The following is a 15,354-nucleotide window of genomic DNA, read 5'->3' on the forward strand; positions in this document are numbered from 1 at the left end:
GCACCGGAGAAAATGTCAAGGCAGAGAGAAAAAGCACAGACAATCCGAGGTCCATATCAGCCTCCCATGGTAGCTTTCTGCAAGCGGGTTTATTACAAAGTAATGTTACAGTAATCATTTCAGCTCTACCGAAATTAACCATACATTGACAGGGATGCACGGAGAGAATGTCTACTTGGAGTGCCGCCTCCTCGGGGTCAATGCACACATTTTCTATGAAATGATCAAACAAAATAGGAACTGCATCTGCTGAGAAACAAACAGGACTCAAAAGCTTCATGATTAAGGGGTTTTTGCTACTTGCCTTCAATAGTGTTTTTTGAACATTTTTTCTGCAGTGTTTACAGTGGTATCTTGTGGTATATTGTATTGCCCTTTAAATGCATGTTGGCAGTATATCATAGCACTTAAATAGATAATTGCAGTGCCTCACATAGTACCATGATGCGCCATCTATCCCAAACATCAGCATATATAAATTACAGTACATTCAGTAACTCAGAACGCAGTGCCGTGTGTTGCCTTTCATTAGTGTGTACAAATTAGTTAGTTTACCGTACAATGAACTCTTCCCCAAGTTTGCTCCTGTTTTTCAAACCTCGACAGGTTTTGCATCAATAAAATAAAATAAAATAAAATAATAAAACAATTGACATTATTCACAAAAAATAAAATTCATAAAGACAAATACACAAGGCCATTGACATTCCATTCACACATAATATTAAACCATATTGCCTCTCAACAGAATATTTTACATCTTCGCAACAGTTTAAATAACACTCAACACATTTGCAGTCTTTTAAGTTATTATATCTCCAGTGTCCGTCTTGGGGCGCTACTGGCTCCTGGGATTTTTTTTTTTTTTTTTTTTTTTCAAGGCCACTGACTATCGCTTGGATCCCTTGGCCAGTTTGCTAGTGGGAGTGGATCTTCTCTGAGGAGTGGGGATCTTGGAGGGTTTTCCTCCGTGCTGGCGGGACGCAGAGCGGGGCGTTGCTCGCGAAGAGTCACCGACTGTCTCAGACATGTCTGAGCACACGGACTGGATATCTGAGATGTCAAAGTCAGAGGCGTCACTTCCTCTGCGACTGCTTCCTCGGCTCCCTGCTTTACTTCCAGGTCGGCTGGGGTTTTTCCTCGACTCTATGGAAATAGATTACATAAAAAGTGCAAATTTATTAACTGCTAAAAATGAGCCTTGAAGATCTGCAAGGTCTGTGCCCTAAACAGTTGAGCTAACAGATGTCCACAACAATATTATTCTGAGATAAGTATCAATTCATGGGCAGAATTAGGATGTTATTTAGGTCGCCCTCTACTCACCACCTATTGTCTGTGCCCGAGCCTTCAATACAGCAGCGCTGATCAGGGTTCCCTCCTCACCAGACTGAAATCCTTTTCCTGACAAGTATCCAGGAAGACGTAATTTGCTGCCCTGAACTGGTGTACTCTGTAAAAGAAAGTACTTTCATTATTAGTTTAACATACAATCAATGGGAGCTGGCGTTTTTAGAAAACAGCCCTGGCAAAAACACATATACAGTTTATAAAAAAAATAAAAATTAAACAAGTTTCACAAATATTATTGAGTTAGTTTCAGTCCTTCCAAAAATCCTTCCAAAATCCTTTAGTACTTCTTCAAAATGTCACGCATCTCTGTTAATATTTGAATTATATGTTAAACCTGTGTAGATAATAAACAAATTACACATACATGCACACACTGAAAGTTCAACTGTATATATTATAGAGGAATTAGAAAATAAGGCAATCCACCCAGTTAGTGCTTCAAAAGGTTAAAGCTTGCAAACCCAACTGAAATCTATAACAACTAATGTGCTCTATTATTACACATACTATAGTTTTAAAAGTAGATAAATAGATAGTGATACAAACTGAATTGGAATAAATTCAGCACTATCTGTTTAGAAATATGCTGCAGATTTCAGTTGGATAGAGGAGGCAGATGTTAGGTCAGAGACGGGAAGCGTTCCATGTCGGGTTTGGGACAATACCTCTGAGGATGAACCTTGGCTCCCAAAGGAGTCGGATGATTTAAGAGGAGTGGAGGGTTTGCTGTTTGTAAGCCATGGTTTATCATAATTGCGGGTTATGTGTTGGGGAGTCTGGGGAACAATGGCAAATCAAAAACACAGAAATGGATTCACATGGACAAAAATCAAAAAAAGACAGGGAACATAACATGGAGGAGGGGCAGCACAACACAGAACAACACAACAAAATGATTGAATGATGCAGAACAAACACAGGAAGAGGGGAGATAAATGAGAGGTGAATCATGGTGGGGACAACTTGAAGCATGGCAGCCAATTAACTTGAATTCTTTGGTATATTTGCTACAAGAGGAGATGAATGTGGCTTTGCACAGTATGGTTCAGAGTACGGTGGCATACCTTGGGTGTGCTGGTCGCTGCTGGGTTCGACTGAACCGGGCAGCTGTGGCTGGAGTTGGACCTGTTGGGAGAAGCTGCTCTGGATGACGGCCGAGATCTCCGGCCTCGGTAGCGGAAGCTGGCCATCACCTGGGTGGTTCCCTCTGGGAGGATGAACTTCTCTCGCAGCTCCATGTTGGTCCTGCCTTTAGCTAATAAGAGATATTCAAAATGAGTCAGATTCCATAAACGTGTCACATGCCACAATTACTGAAAATGAATGAACAGTGACTGTCTGCCTTCATATAAAGCAGAGCTTTCAAAATGAATAAAACAAAAGTGTACGAGTTAGGATTCAAAGACAAAGCACGATGAAATCATAAAAACTCATGCAGTTTCACATCTCCAAGGCATACTGTCAAACGCATTACTACGATGCTGCAACAGGAGTGGAATAAACATTTTTGTCAACCAGAAAAAAGCAGTGCTGCTTTGTTTGGTTGAAATGCTCGAAAAGGGTTTCAAATTTAAATACGATACATCATAAGTGAGAATGCCTGTCACCCACAACCCCCACCCCCAAAAAAGCCTAAATCAACACAAAAAAAAAATAAAATGAAAATTGTGCAGAATAAACAGATACCTGCCCTTGCAGGAACTGAAATGTAGATAACATGTAATGATTTACATGCTGCTTTACATTGCTAAGCCACACTGTCAAAAAAAAAAAAAGAAAAACTAGTGTAACAACCACACTTTGTTTTGTTGAAGGTGTTAATTCAAAAGGATTATTTAGCACCACATTCAAATGCAACTTGTCACTTTCACCAATAGCAATTTGAGGGGAAAAAACAAAACATAGAAGCTTTTAATATATAACATAATCAGCTAAGCTTCTCGCGCCCCTTTCGTCTGGCTTTTAAGTTGAGGAATTTTACATTAATTGCTGTGAATAAACAAAGGGTGTGATTGTCGAGCAAACTTGAAAACAACACTGCAAAAGAAGCCACAGTATGTTCAGAGCTGCTTGTGGCATGCTGACAAAGAGAGGGGGGGGGAGAAAAAGAGCTAACTGGGCCTGCAGGTACTTCAAGTACCAAAATAGTGACTCAGCAGCAGGTGATGTGACTCAGAGAGACGACTGCATGCATGAAAACCACAGAGCGCAATGACAGTGGATGGTGAGTGGGGTTGGATTATGGGAATGTCATTCATGACGAGTACTCAGGTACTACACACAAATGCTACACACCCACACCAACAGAGGCACACATTCGGATGTGCAGACACACATACCACCGGTGGGCTCATGGAGCATGGTGAGAAAGTTTGAGATTTGCCAACCTATAGGAGACTGAGTAATTGAAGAGTTTGATTCCGAGCGCAACATTTTGCTCCCGTGGTGATGAACTAGAAGAAATGATATAACGTTCATGTCACAAAGACGGCAGTAGGACTGTTGGACATGAAAACTGAAAAATTGATCATTAACACAGCAGAGAGTAGAGACAAGCAGAGAACAATAACTTTCATTCAAGAGGTGGGCAAAGATATACATTTTTATATTGATGTAGCTGGCAGTAATTTTAAGTTGGACGTATGGCTCTAATTAACATGAAGTTGATTACTTGCTGCATGAACACTGCACTGTAACTTCACATAATTATCTTTACTTCTGATTGCTCCCCCCTCCCCCATCAGCCCACTAAACTAACATCGTAATGAGCATTATTTGCTTGCAAATTACCCTTTTGCCCCACTTAGGACCTTTGGAGTGTGTTGCTGCACATTCAAGTTAAATGATCTGGACTCTCTAAACATTTTGAAAGATGTCAATGTACTACACGCAATGCTGCTAAGTAGTCCTCTAAGTAGTCCTCTAAACGGATTCAAAAAATACTTAACATAGTTAAATCAGGGTGGCATGGGTCCTCAGTGTAGAAAACTAAATTAATTAAGTGGGATGTTCTCCAAAAAACAGACTGAAGAGGGAAATTATCACCACTTCAATACTTGTACTCTGATGGATGACTCTAGACTGCTGCACTGTGTTATATGTGCACACTGCATTAGAGCTCATGACTATTTCCTAATCAGCCATGGCATATCACAAAATCAATTATCATAATGGATTCCTAGGGCTGGCCTTTTAACTGTGTATGATTTCATAATAAACTCAGTTGCTCAATCCCCCGCCACCACCCACCCAGGAAGACAAGTCACAGTGGTAATCTGTGCTTAGGCTTTGATGGATCTGGAATCCATAAAAAACAAATTTTACACTGCGTTATCTGAATTACGATGCGATGTGCCATAAAACACTGTGATGAGAAAATTATTTGCCATGTGCTTCCAGCTTTTGGGCATAATGCATTGCAGTGACAGGAAAATTATCCTGTGTGTTCACTCAGAAGTGGATTAAGGGACATTAATCTTCAGTGATGAAGATTAATGTCCCTCTACGTCCCAAATAAATTGCAAATGTCTTCTTCATCTGATGTGAGCTACAAGTGTATGAACAGACCGTGACAATTAAATAATGCTGCCTAAAACTGAGGCTCTATTCTAGAAAAATTAGGCTTCTATTTTTCCTTGTGTCTAATCACTTCACATTTAACAGTGTGAGTACATAATACTGAAAATGGTTTTGTCAATCTCAGCTTGTACAATTAAAATAAAAATGTTGGACTCTGCTTGTCAGCTGTGCAATGCAATGTATTCACCCTCCTAAAACTGATAAATGTGTTAATTGTAAAGTACTAGAAAATTTTTACCATTTATTTACAAAAGTTGCAACATCATATAGTTCAACAAAGATTCAGATGAAGCATTGTAACTAGCTGTTGTGAATAATGAAGATTTAAGAAATTAATTTCATTGCAGTCAAGCTTCCTTGCATTGTGACAGCTTGCACCGGCCTTTTGATCTCACCTCGGCAGGGATCATTCTTCACCAGGAACTCATCGAGAGCCATCCAGCCTCCGCCCACCCGCACCATCACAGTGCTGCGTAAAATTCGTACGAGACGCAGCTGCTGAGAGTCTCCAAACTGCAGCAGAGGCAGGAAAACAGAGAGGCATGTGTGAAAACAGTGTCACCAGTTGTATGAGCTCTCTCTCACTGCAGGGCTGGGGCTGTGCAACACTGGAAACCATGCTGGTTTGGAGAATCAAATTTACTCCAAATAATTTATCCATCATCATTTTTTGAGAAATTAGAATGCTTAAATTGCATTATTAGGAAAATATGATTGATATGATTGAATTTTTTTTTTTTTACAGATACATCACTGATTTCCTTTTCATGTTGCACAGTTATAGATCAAAAAGAGGATTTTTACACAACATCAATTTTCACATTTTCATTCTCAAAGACACAAATTACACAACGGTCAATCCATCCGGATGTCTTCTCTAAATGTGTAATGTAATATTATTGTGATTTAAAATTATGGTGTCATTTACGTAAAAACAGACTCAATTATTTTGCTGCAGTGCCTAATATCCAATCATACATGTGGCTGTGGAGTGTGGAGGCTTAACCATTTTCATAATAAAAGTCTGAACTTTAACTGAACTGTTACAGATGTAAGCAATATTATAAACAGTGCTGCACACAGGGGCAAAGCATTTTGTTTTTCTGTAGTGAAACTATCAGCTTTGCAAACTTCATTCTCTTTTCCAATAAAGATGTGAAATCAGTGTGATATGTTTTACTTGCGAAATGAGTGGATTTGAGGAGACGAGTACAATTTCAATTAGTCTCCTTCAAGGTGATGACATGAATTTATTCCAGCACTGTCAGGCTTCAGCTAGCCATACAACTCTCAGGCACTGTGGGTTGAGCCTGTCAAAAAATCCATTAAGTGAAGGCACATCATCACACCACCAGGAGGCACTATTGTATAATGATTTGCCTTAAGCTTCCCAAAACACAGGACAAACAAACATCCTTTCAAACAAAGTCATGTTTGCATGAATACTGTAAATCATTACAGTCAGCTTTTCTAATGAGGCCAGCATGGAGGCGGACGGCCAAGCTTTATGGGATGTTAGGCGGCAGAAGTCAGCCAGCTGGATGTGACCATGGGCGTTGACACAACAACATAATTTACACACAACAATCACAGCCGCATGCTTTCTGTCAAAAACAAATAAGTACATAAATAAATAAATCACATCATGACACACCAATCAAACAGACATACAGCAATCTCCTGCAATCCAGCACTTTGTTGCACTTTCTACCACTACGACTCAAATACTCAGAGGATGCACTGACACTGATGCAGAACCAATGCAGCTAGCTCCAATGGGACACTGAGAACAACATGGGGAATGGTTCAAGGTATCTCTCTCTAATCCATCACAGTGTAACACGCAGACATGACCAAACACTGATGACTCTCCTGCAGGTGCCTACTAACTGCACTGTAATCTCTGGAACTGGTACGAAAAAAAAAAAAAAAAAAAGATATTGCACTCTGTATGGTTTTCAAAATGATTCAATGCCACTGGTGATTTTTGTGATCAAGTACAGTAAAGGTGATGGAGTTTGAATAATGATCTGGAGGAAAAGAGGCACAAGAAACAGCTTAAGAATAACCATTTACCAGAATACAGCTTTCCAAAACTGCAACGTGTAGGTGAGGGGTAAGATTTTGATTTTCCCTGTTTGCTATTGTCTCATCGCCGATTAAGGAGTCATGTAAGCAGTGAACCAGACCGAACTGTTAAAAGAATTATTTCATTTCATTGTTGTGTAATTAATACATCAATACAAACTAGTGCATATACCACCACTATGCCCCTAGCCGACACCTCCCATCTAACCAACACCTCCCACTGTTAGTCTTAATCCAACAGGCTTCAGAAAGCATGTGGCCTATGACCCCGTATCAGTAATGAACTGTAATTTGCATCATGCAATTTTTCAAGACTTATAAACTCAATAAGCAAATAACAAGCATCAAGTATTTAAAAACATAAAGGTTGCCCAACTCTGAAACATGAATAAATTAATAGTGTCAGTTAAACAAAAGTCAGCCAATGTTGAGGTAAATCATTCCCATGAGACTGAAGCGTCAAAGGCAAGCACACATAAAGCATTATTTTGCACACTGCCCAGCAGCTGAATTTATGCCCATGGACTAATATAGACATGTACTGGAATGGCATTTTTACAATAACATTATATTTTGTGAAACTCAAAAGCAGATATGGAAAAATACACCTAGAAAAATTCCACAAGCTACATTAAACTGATTTACATCCAACGGCTATGCACTGCTTTTTTTTTTTTTTTTTTTTTTTTTGGCTGTGTTGTTAATTGCATCGTTTGTCAGTCATCTCAAGACAAATCATTATGTGAAATTTATGCTCTGATCAGCAATGTGGATTTCATTCAAATGCAGCTTAGTGGACCAGAAAGGCAGCTTAGACGGCCATTCCTTGTGGATTATTCCACCAACTGGAGATAGATCATCTTTCTACTTCTGAGTTCCAGTCTGTAAACAACAGCCAGGAATCTGGGCATAGAGAATATTAATTGAAAGGCAAACATGGTAAATGAAAAAAAAAAAAAAAAAAAAAAAAAAAAAAAAAACAAGACATAAGGCTTGATAAGGCACAGACCAACATAAAGCATACAAAAAGGACAGGGCGTTCATATGTACCTGGTTTCCAAGGTAGAACTGGTAATGTGAAGAACAATAAAAACACAGAAACATTAGGATTATCAGTAAGAGTAGACCATGACACTTTTTTCAACATATGCAACACTCACCTTCAAGATGCTTGTGATTCATGAAAAAAAGATTTTCATGTGAAATGGAGCTTAAAAGCATTGTGTTTATTTGCCGACACAAACAACTTGGCTCTTAAATGTGACTTATTTGGACAGGTTAAAATCCCCTTACCCGGTATTTGTTGGCACCAATTTGCTCCACTTGGAATCGTTTTGGACATTTGCACTTTGCCACTTGACGTGTAACCTGCAAACAGAGATTTATTTAACCATCCAGTACTTACACAAACATGGTCATCCATCAGTATTCAAGATGAAATCACAGTTAACTTGAATTTAGAGAAAAATACTTCACATTACCTCGTCTTCAATCTTGTCCGCGTCTGTTAGTGGTTTGTAAGCGTCTTTGTTGGGGTGAAGAGCTGCTACAAATTCATAGTAGTCAATGTAGCCATCGCCGTCTCGGTCAAATATGTCTGCCACAGCACTCATCTCCAGGCGGCTGGTAGGGAATTCTAGGAGGAGATGTGAAATAAAAGCATAAGCATCCCAGTGCCTCGGGTACACACTGCCCAGCTGTACAGTAAGTAAACCTGGGTGACCAAATATCACAATATCTTTGACCAAATATTGACTCAATATTGTGACGATGTCGGAAAGCTTTTATGAGATATTTACATGTGTTATTTAATATACAATCACTAGTAATGTTGATATGATGATGGAGATAGAAGTAATAACAGTGCAGCTACTACAGAACAGTCTAATAAACACTTTTGCCATATCACAATTAAAATATCCCAAATCCCAGACAATATCTAACCTCATATCATGGTATTAATAAAATAACAATGTACTGCCCTGCCCTAACTGCAGCTTCATATGTTGTGTACTTACTGGAGGAGAGGATGCCCTCTACAAACTCCTGCCGGGTAACCTTGCCATCTTGATCCTTGTCAATACGGCGGAAGAAGTCCATGACGCGAGACTTTTTATGGTTCATCCAGCGCATGTAGCGCTTCCGCCACACATCAAAGTCAAAGTTGGCAAATTCCTTCAACTGGACGAATCAAGTAAAGAGCAGATTAAAATCGAGACAGTACAGATTTCTGAAGAAAGTGTGTGTGCTTGTTGAAAGCCATTACAATGCTGTTACCACATTTGTGGGGAAAAAATGGATTACCTCCTCCAGTCTGTCCAAGGCATCGTTGAGTTTCCGCCTCCTGTCCAAAGCCAGCAGCCACACTTGCTGCCACTTGCTGACCAGCAGGTTCACCCGCGGGTTCTTGGTCTCAATGGGGGCTTGTGTGGCTGACTGGTACATGGCTTGTGTGGGAGAACGTTTTCCTATAAGTGGAAAAAAAAAAAAAAAAAAAAAAACTTTTTAGTAATTGTGCTTTACTGTGTAATCCATCTTTCTTTCCAAACAAGCAGAACCAAAGTGGAAAAAAGAAAATAGATTAGTGATGACATCATTCCCGGGGCTATAATGAAGTAATAGGGGTGAGATGAGGATGTTACGTCACCCTGCAGGGGCTTAACACCACAGGGCCAGATGGCTCAGGTCAGGGTCTACATGAGATATTTGCTGGATACGTACTTCCAGCTCTTCCTTTGTCGAGTACGGGGATCTGAGACTGGATTTGGGGCTCTGCAGCTTTCCTTTTGTGTGTCTTTGTGATTTTGTCAACATCTGGTTGCTTCCTGGTCATTTCCTCCATGAATGCCTGCAGGGTAAAAACAAGCACACTTCCAGTTTGTATGGTACAACTCAAAGGCACTAGTCCTCTAACCAGAGAAAGTCACAGAAATACAGTCTTGAAAAGCATGGAAACTATGAGAATATAGTACAAATATTTTTTTAAACAATTGTTGCATGAACCAGTCCAACTGAAAGATTATATAAACACAAGATAGAACAGAATAGCATTTACAGTAATTTCTAAAATAAAACATAACTGATTATTGAAATGAAATCATACAACCACCACTTTACTGTACCTGATGCTCTGCTATGAGGGTTTTGACCTCCTCTATCTCCTGCGCCAATGGCTCCTTGTCTTTATCGTTGAGATTGGTCTCAGCCCACTGCAGCCAGGTCAGCAACCCCTCAAGCAGCTCCTGAGTGGCCAGCAGCTCAGTGAGGGCCGCAGCAAGTCGCTGCTGGTGCTGCCGAGCCCACGCCTGCACCTGAAACACCAAAATGGCACACAGATTTTAGATTCTGAAACAGAAAAATCTAACCCAGGAGTGTCAAGCTTGCTCCAGACAGACTGCTCATTCGCTGCTACTTAGGAGACAGCTCGTATCTCACTCAAGTTTCCATTTGCCGCTTTTTGTGAGTGTAAAAGTGACTAGAATTTCATTTGGGTAAATATTTTAATTTTTCTAACTTTGAAGCTACTTAAGGGAAAATTTAGGAGAAAAGTTCAAAGGGAGACAGGATGCTACTATCATGCTATTATCTTTTACACCTCCACTTTGTGATTTAGGTTGATGAGGTGCATTTTTACATCAGTATCTTGTCTGATGTGGCTTTGATCACTACAGATGTGTAAGATGGTGTGGCTGCTTTGCCATTACACTGGACTTTCACCTGTGGCTGTGACACAACAGACAGGCATGTGTGCACGCGTGCAGCTGTGAACTGACCTCCTCAAACCGAGCTTTAATGATGGTGTTCCAGTGTTTGATGGTGGTAATAGAGTCTGGATGGCAGATGCTCAGGATAGCCTCCCCCATGCTGGCTGCTTTGTTCAGACCCACTCTCTTCTCCTCCAGTTTCTTCATGAACTCCTATACGTTAAAAATAGTTAAGCAGAAATTAGTGTACATTGCGAATTAAATATAAAACCTAGAAGCGCTAAAAGGTTGTTTGAAGATTGGAGCTATGAAAAGCTATTTCGAGCCTATGAAATCATGGCCAAGAAAAAAATCTACATTATTGAGTCTTTGGCGTGAAAAATGATCTATGGCATTACTATACTGGCAGGCATGCCGGATTTGCAAAATCTTGGTCAGGGGGAGCTGAGTTTTAACTGTTTATATTCACAAGTCAGAAGACTTCATCAGAGAGGTATGTTAGCATGTCTCACTACTTCATTAAAAAAAGCAAAATAAATAATGGCCACAACATGAAATTTAAGTATACACATAAATGCTTTGCTTATGACAAAAAAATATCTGGATTACTTGCCTTGTGTTGCTCTATAAGCCCCCGCAGGGCCTCCTCATCATCAGGCAGGCTCCCATGGAAACGCAAACTCTGCTCTGCCTCAGCCAGCCACTCCAGCAGGATATGAACTGTGGAGTGAAACTCCTCCGCCTGAAGCCAGAAGATAGAAGACAGGGATCAGCCAGGCTCATAAACTGCTCTCAGCTTGGTATTGGATCTCAGCGTGTTTTTCAGCTATCTCTAGTCTTGCTTCATGGTCCCTACCTGACACAGGGCCTGCTCCAGCCGGGCCTGCTTGGACACTGAAAGTTTGCATACAGTCTCCCAGCGGGTGCTCAGCTCCTGCATCTGGACTTTGACCCAGGAGGAATCATCGTGACTGCTCTCAATCAGCTCCCTGGCTGAACGCTTAAGGGCCTGAACACTCACGGTCCTCTTTCCCAGCTCCTTCTGGAAAACCTACAGAGAAAAACCAGAGGAGGAAACAGTTAAACTTCACACACCCCAAACACAACATATAGTATTGTATTCTTATGTTATCCAGTTCATTTACAAAAAGAAAACATGATTTGAGATTTATCCGATCAATTGAAAGAATAAAACCCCCTTCAATGTGAATTAGTAGAGTAAAAGATTGTGCTCTTTGGTAACAAAACATAAACATTGTACCAAAAAAAGGATAAGCAAGTGTTCCTCACTTAAAAAGTTGAAAAACCTTTATTGTATAGCTAATTTACATTGAATCCAGTGAAAACTCCAACATGTTTCAGCAATATGCCATCAACATTTGTTGCCTTGATGCTTTGCTGTTTTAAGTGTTTAATCTGCTAATTAACTATGGTTAACTAAGGGTTGAAAAAATCAAAAAACCTTTATGAGATCCACAATTTGTATGGAAAAAAATAAGATAAAATGTATCTTGGCTGGCTTTTCATCGGCTTCAGTAGGACATAGCTAGAATAAATTAAGCCAGCAACTTTTTTCCCATTTCAGAATAACAGGTGTTGGCCCAACGCACTCCAAACTCAGTTGTGATGCTATTTTATTGGCCAAGTAATTTCAATAATTTACTGTTGGTGAAAATGTTTTCATTCCTGAATAAACAACAAAAAATAGATGCTGCAAGTGCAAACGAGCAGGGAAGCTATCCCTTTTCTAAAACTACAGAATGCTGTTTGAACTTTTATTCCATATTTGGTGTGGTTTGAAAGTTGTTTGTTTGCTATTGTGATAAAGAACAATGAATAATGAATAGACCAGATGGTTTTCACATAGTTGTAAAACTCTGAGTGCCTGTTTTTGAAGGCAGCCACTGCAGGCCTGTTTGAAGAGCGTAGCCACCTGGGATCAACAAAGAGATCATCTAAAGTGGAACATTCTGGGAGATTTGGACCATGCTGTGTGTGGTCTGGTGGTGTTTCCTACCTTGTGGTTGTCAATCAGGTTGAGAACCAGGTCTATGTCTCCATGCACTGGCTGGTCTTCAGCCATCTGAGGTTCCACTTTATACAGCCAGTCAATGAGCGCCTGGAGAGCATCTGTAAACTGGCCGGAGAACAACAGGGCCTCCTCCAGCTTGTTTTGTCTGCAACAGAGAGTCCAACTCATTAACTAGGGCTGCCCCCTTGAAAGTTGATGCTATCACAGATTCCTTCAGTTTTTTCCCGCAGTTCTTTCTTTTTAATTCATACATTTGCTGCCGAGGTGTATCTTCATGTTTAAAGTGAGTGAGAAATAGTAATTTATGGACAATTTATGAAGCACAGAGATACACTGCAACCTATATTGTTCCTATAGAATTGCTGTGGTCATTCGGCAGCTGCTGAAAATACAACTCGCTCCCCAGACTTAAAGGGACCATCAATTTACGCCTACTAGGGCCTAAGATGCTGAATAATTGTATTGTTTACATTAGCTATTGTTACTGCCAAAAAATTAAGAAGTTACAAGCCTCGCTTAACCAGAGATAAATGTGTGCTCATTATTTCGACAATTAGAATCTATTGCAGCTGAATTGTACATACATAACAATAATTGTACAGATTTTAAATGCTCAAAATATGTTTATATAACTCTGTCATGTTTGATTATGATTGCTGTGAGTAGCAATAAACATGGTCTATCAACACTAAAACACACACTGACTGCAAAAGAAGACTATGAATTGAGAAAAAAAAAAAAAAAAAAAAAAAAAGCAAGATAATAACACAATGATGTGTCGAACTGACATGCAGCACTGAACAGCCGAACCTGATTCAACCAAGTAAACTCTGAGACAGATATGGCCGTTTCATCACCACTGAAATTATTATTATTATGAGTTTAGTTGGTGGGCCAAATGACTGTGGGAAGACAAATCCTTACCTTTCAACTGACTTGCCACAGACCGTGTCCCATTTGTCCCTCAGCTCACTCAGCATGTCATCCAGCTTCTGATTATCGTCCTGCAGGGAAGTCTTGTCTTTCAGTGCGCGTCCAGTTCGAGTGGTGGTGTCGTACACCGAGTGTTTACTCCCTAGAGCTTTCTGGAACTCCTAAATACGTCGAAATGGAGAAACATCATCATTAGACTGTTCATCCTGTCCATTGTCCATCTGCAACAAAATACTACATAACATGGAATGAACTGTTTTGGAAAATAAACAACCTGACAGTGGTCAAGTATAGCAGATTGATATATGCTGACACTTTCAGCTGCACAGCCCTACAGAGAGCCAAGAGCTTTTTGGTAGACACTGAGTTAAGTGTAGTGTCCTTCTCTTCATGCTACTGTTGGCATGGCAGACACAGCACACTAATCTATGCATGTTTCTCTGCAGTATTTTTGTTTAAGAAGACAGTATTCAGTAAGGGAAACAAAAAGGGGGTCAAAACTCAAGAGCCTTTGCTCTACATGGATTTAAAGTATCTAAAAGCAAGGTCACCCCTAATACATTTGGTCCATTCCAGGATTATGACAGGATTAGCACAATCTCCTCACACAAGAGTGCAAAGAAAACAAGAGTAGACTGGGAAGTCTGTAACAACCAGCTATACTAATGCACTCTGTATACACTGTAAATCTCATAAATAGCTGTTACAGCTGGAAGCATGGTAGTCTGCTCCCTCATAATCCTCACATATAACAATGAACGAGTGAAACTTGGTTCTCTGAACACTTGCCTCAGTGATTCAGAGTTCTTAAATGTGGTTTGGATGTAAGCAGCTGTTTCTGTATAACAAACAAGACTCTGCTACAGATACTTTCAGAGAAGAGTCTTGATCAGGCCTAAAAAAATTGGATTCAACCTAATTTTCTCCTGAACATGTGAGATCTGAAATTCTCTGTGCCAGAACAGCAAACAAAAACACCAGAATTTTAAACTACTGCAGCTCTCCCCCCTCCACTCTCTGCCCCTCGCCAGGCATGCACAGGCATATGCCAGGAAATGTCAAAAGGAGACTTGTGAAACTTGTATAGTAGTTAATAATCTAGCCAAGTAAAAAAGAGTTTTTCTTTCAGCAAATCTCTTAGTTACACTAATATTGTTCATGTGAAGTTGCCATTTCGAGTTGGTCTTGATTGATTTTTTTTTTTTTCTTAAATAAAAGACTAATGTGGGTGGGACTGATCATGTACACATGTACATGTACCCTTGACGTTTGGGCTATGATTCAGAACTCTACTGAGTAGTCTGGCTGGTGGTAATTTTCATTCATTTCTCAGCTGTGAGTAAGAAGATGAGACTTCCTCACCTTGTGCTGGGCCAGCTGCAGCTTGATTTTGTCTGGATCATTTGCTATTTCCACCTCCGAGTCCAGAGTCTTCTCAGACTCGTCTAACCACTCCATCAGCTTGTTCCAGGTTTCGTGGAACTAATGAAGGATAAACAAATGAACACTGTGTTAAGCATTTTGTAAAAGGTATGATTTCACTTGATTTATTGCCCAGTCTATATTAATGTTTACATGAATGAGTTCTCAGGTCCAGGAAACAGGATAGACCCACACCAATGAAAATGCTTTGATAGGCCCCGAACAGAAAATGTAACACAGGCT

At 40.0% G+C, this 15,354-nt stretch overlaps 1 protein-coding gene across 6 annotated transcripts in view; it reads right to left on the reverse strand.

Annotated features, from left to right (window-relative positions):
• Positions 1–49: 49 nt before the first annotated feature.
• dst (dystonin) overlaps positions 50–15,354 on the reverse strand; it is a 118,434-nt gene continuing 103,129 nt past the window's right edge. Inside the window, exons 80-99 of one of the 6 annotated variants that reach the window (XM_030070437.1) lie at positions 15,052–15,171; positions 13,681–13,850; positions 12,742–12,901; positions 11,581–11,775; positions 11,338–11,466; positions 10,794–10,937; positions 10,143–10,331; positions 9,742–9,868; positions 9,325–9,488; positions 9,039–9,201; positions 8,502–8,656; positions 8,314–8,388; positions 8,071–8,088; positions 7,009–7,125; positions 5,328–5,445; positions 3,741–3,806; positions 2,418–2,608; positions 2,019–2,129; positions 1,327–1,453; positions 50–1,146 (exon numbers count right to left, since the gene is read on the reverse strand). In XM_030070437.1, the coding sequence (XP_029926297.1) occupies positions 890–1,146; positions 1,327–1,453; positions 2,019–2,129; positions 2,418–2,608; positions 3,741–3,806; positions 5,328–5,445; positions 7,009–7,125; positions 8,071–8,088; positions 8,314–8,388; positions 8,502–8,656; positions 9,039–9,201; positions 9,325–9,488; positions 9,742–9,868; positions 10,143–10,331; positions 10,794–10,937; positions 11,338–11,466; positions 11,581–11,775; positions 12,742–12,901; positions 13,681–13,850; positions 15,052–15,171 (2,796 nt within the window). In that variant the 3' untranslated portion in view covers positions 50–889. The remainder of the gene's footprint in view (positions 1,147–1,326; positions 1,454–2,018; positions 2,130–2,417; positions 2,609–3,740; positions 3,807–5,327; positions 5,446–7,008; positions 7,126–8,070; positions 8,089–8,313; positions 8,389–8,501; positions 8,657–9,038; positions 9,202–9,324; positions 9,489–9,741; positions 9,869–10,142; positions 10,332–10,793; positions 10,938–11,337; positions 11,467–11,580; positions 11,776–12,741; positions 12,902–13,680; positions 13,851–15,051; positions 15,172–15,354) is intronic. The other 5 variants (XM_030070438.1, XM_030070442.1, XM_030070439.1 and 2 more) reach the window with 5 other exon arrangements.

This window comes from Myripristis murdjan, chromosome 15 (genome assembly GCF_902150065.1).
Source record: "Myripristis murdjan chromosome 15, fMyrMur1.1, whole genome shotgun sequence".
Taxonomy (NCBI): domain Eukaryota; kingdom Metazoa; phylum Chordata; class Actinopteri; order Holocentriformes; family Holocentridae; genus Myripristis; species Myripristis murdjan.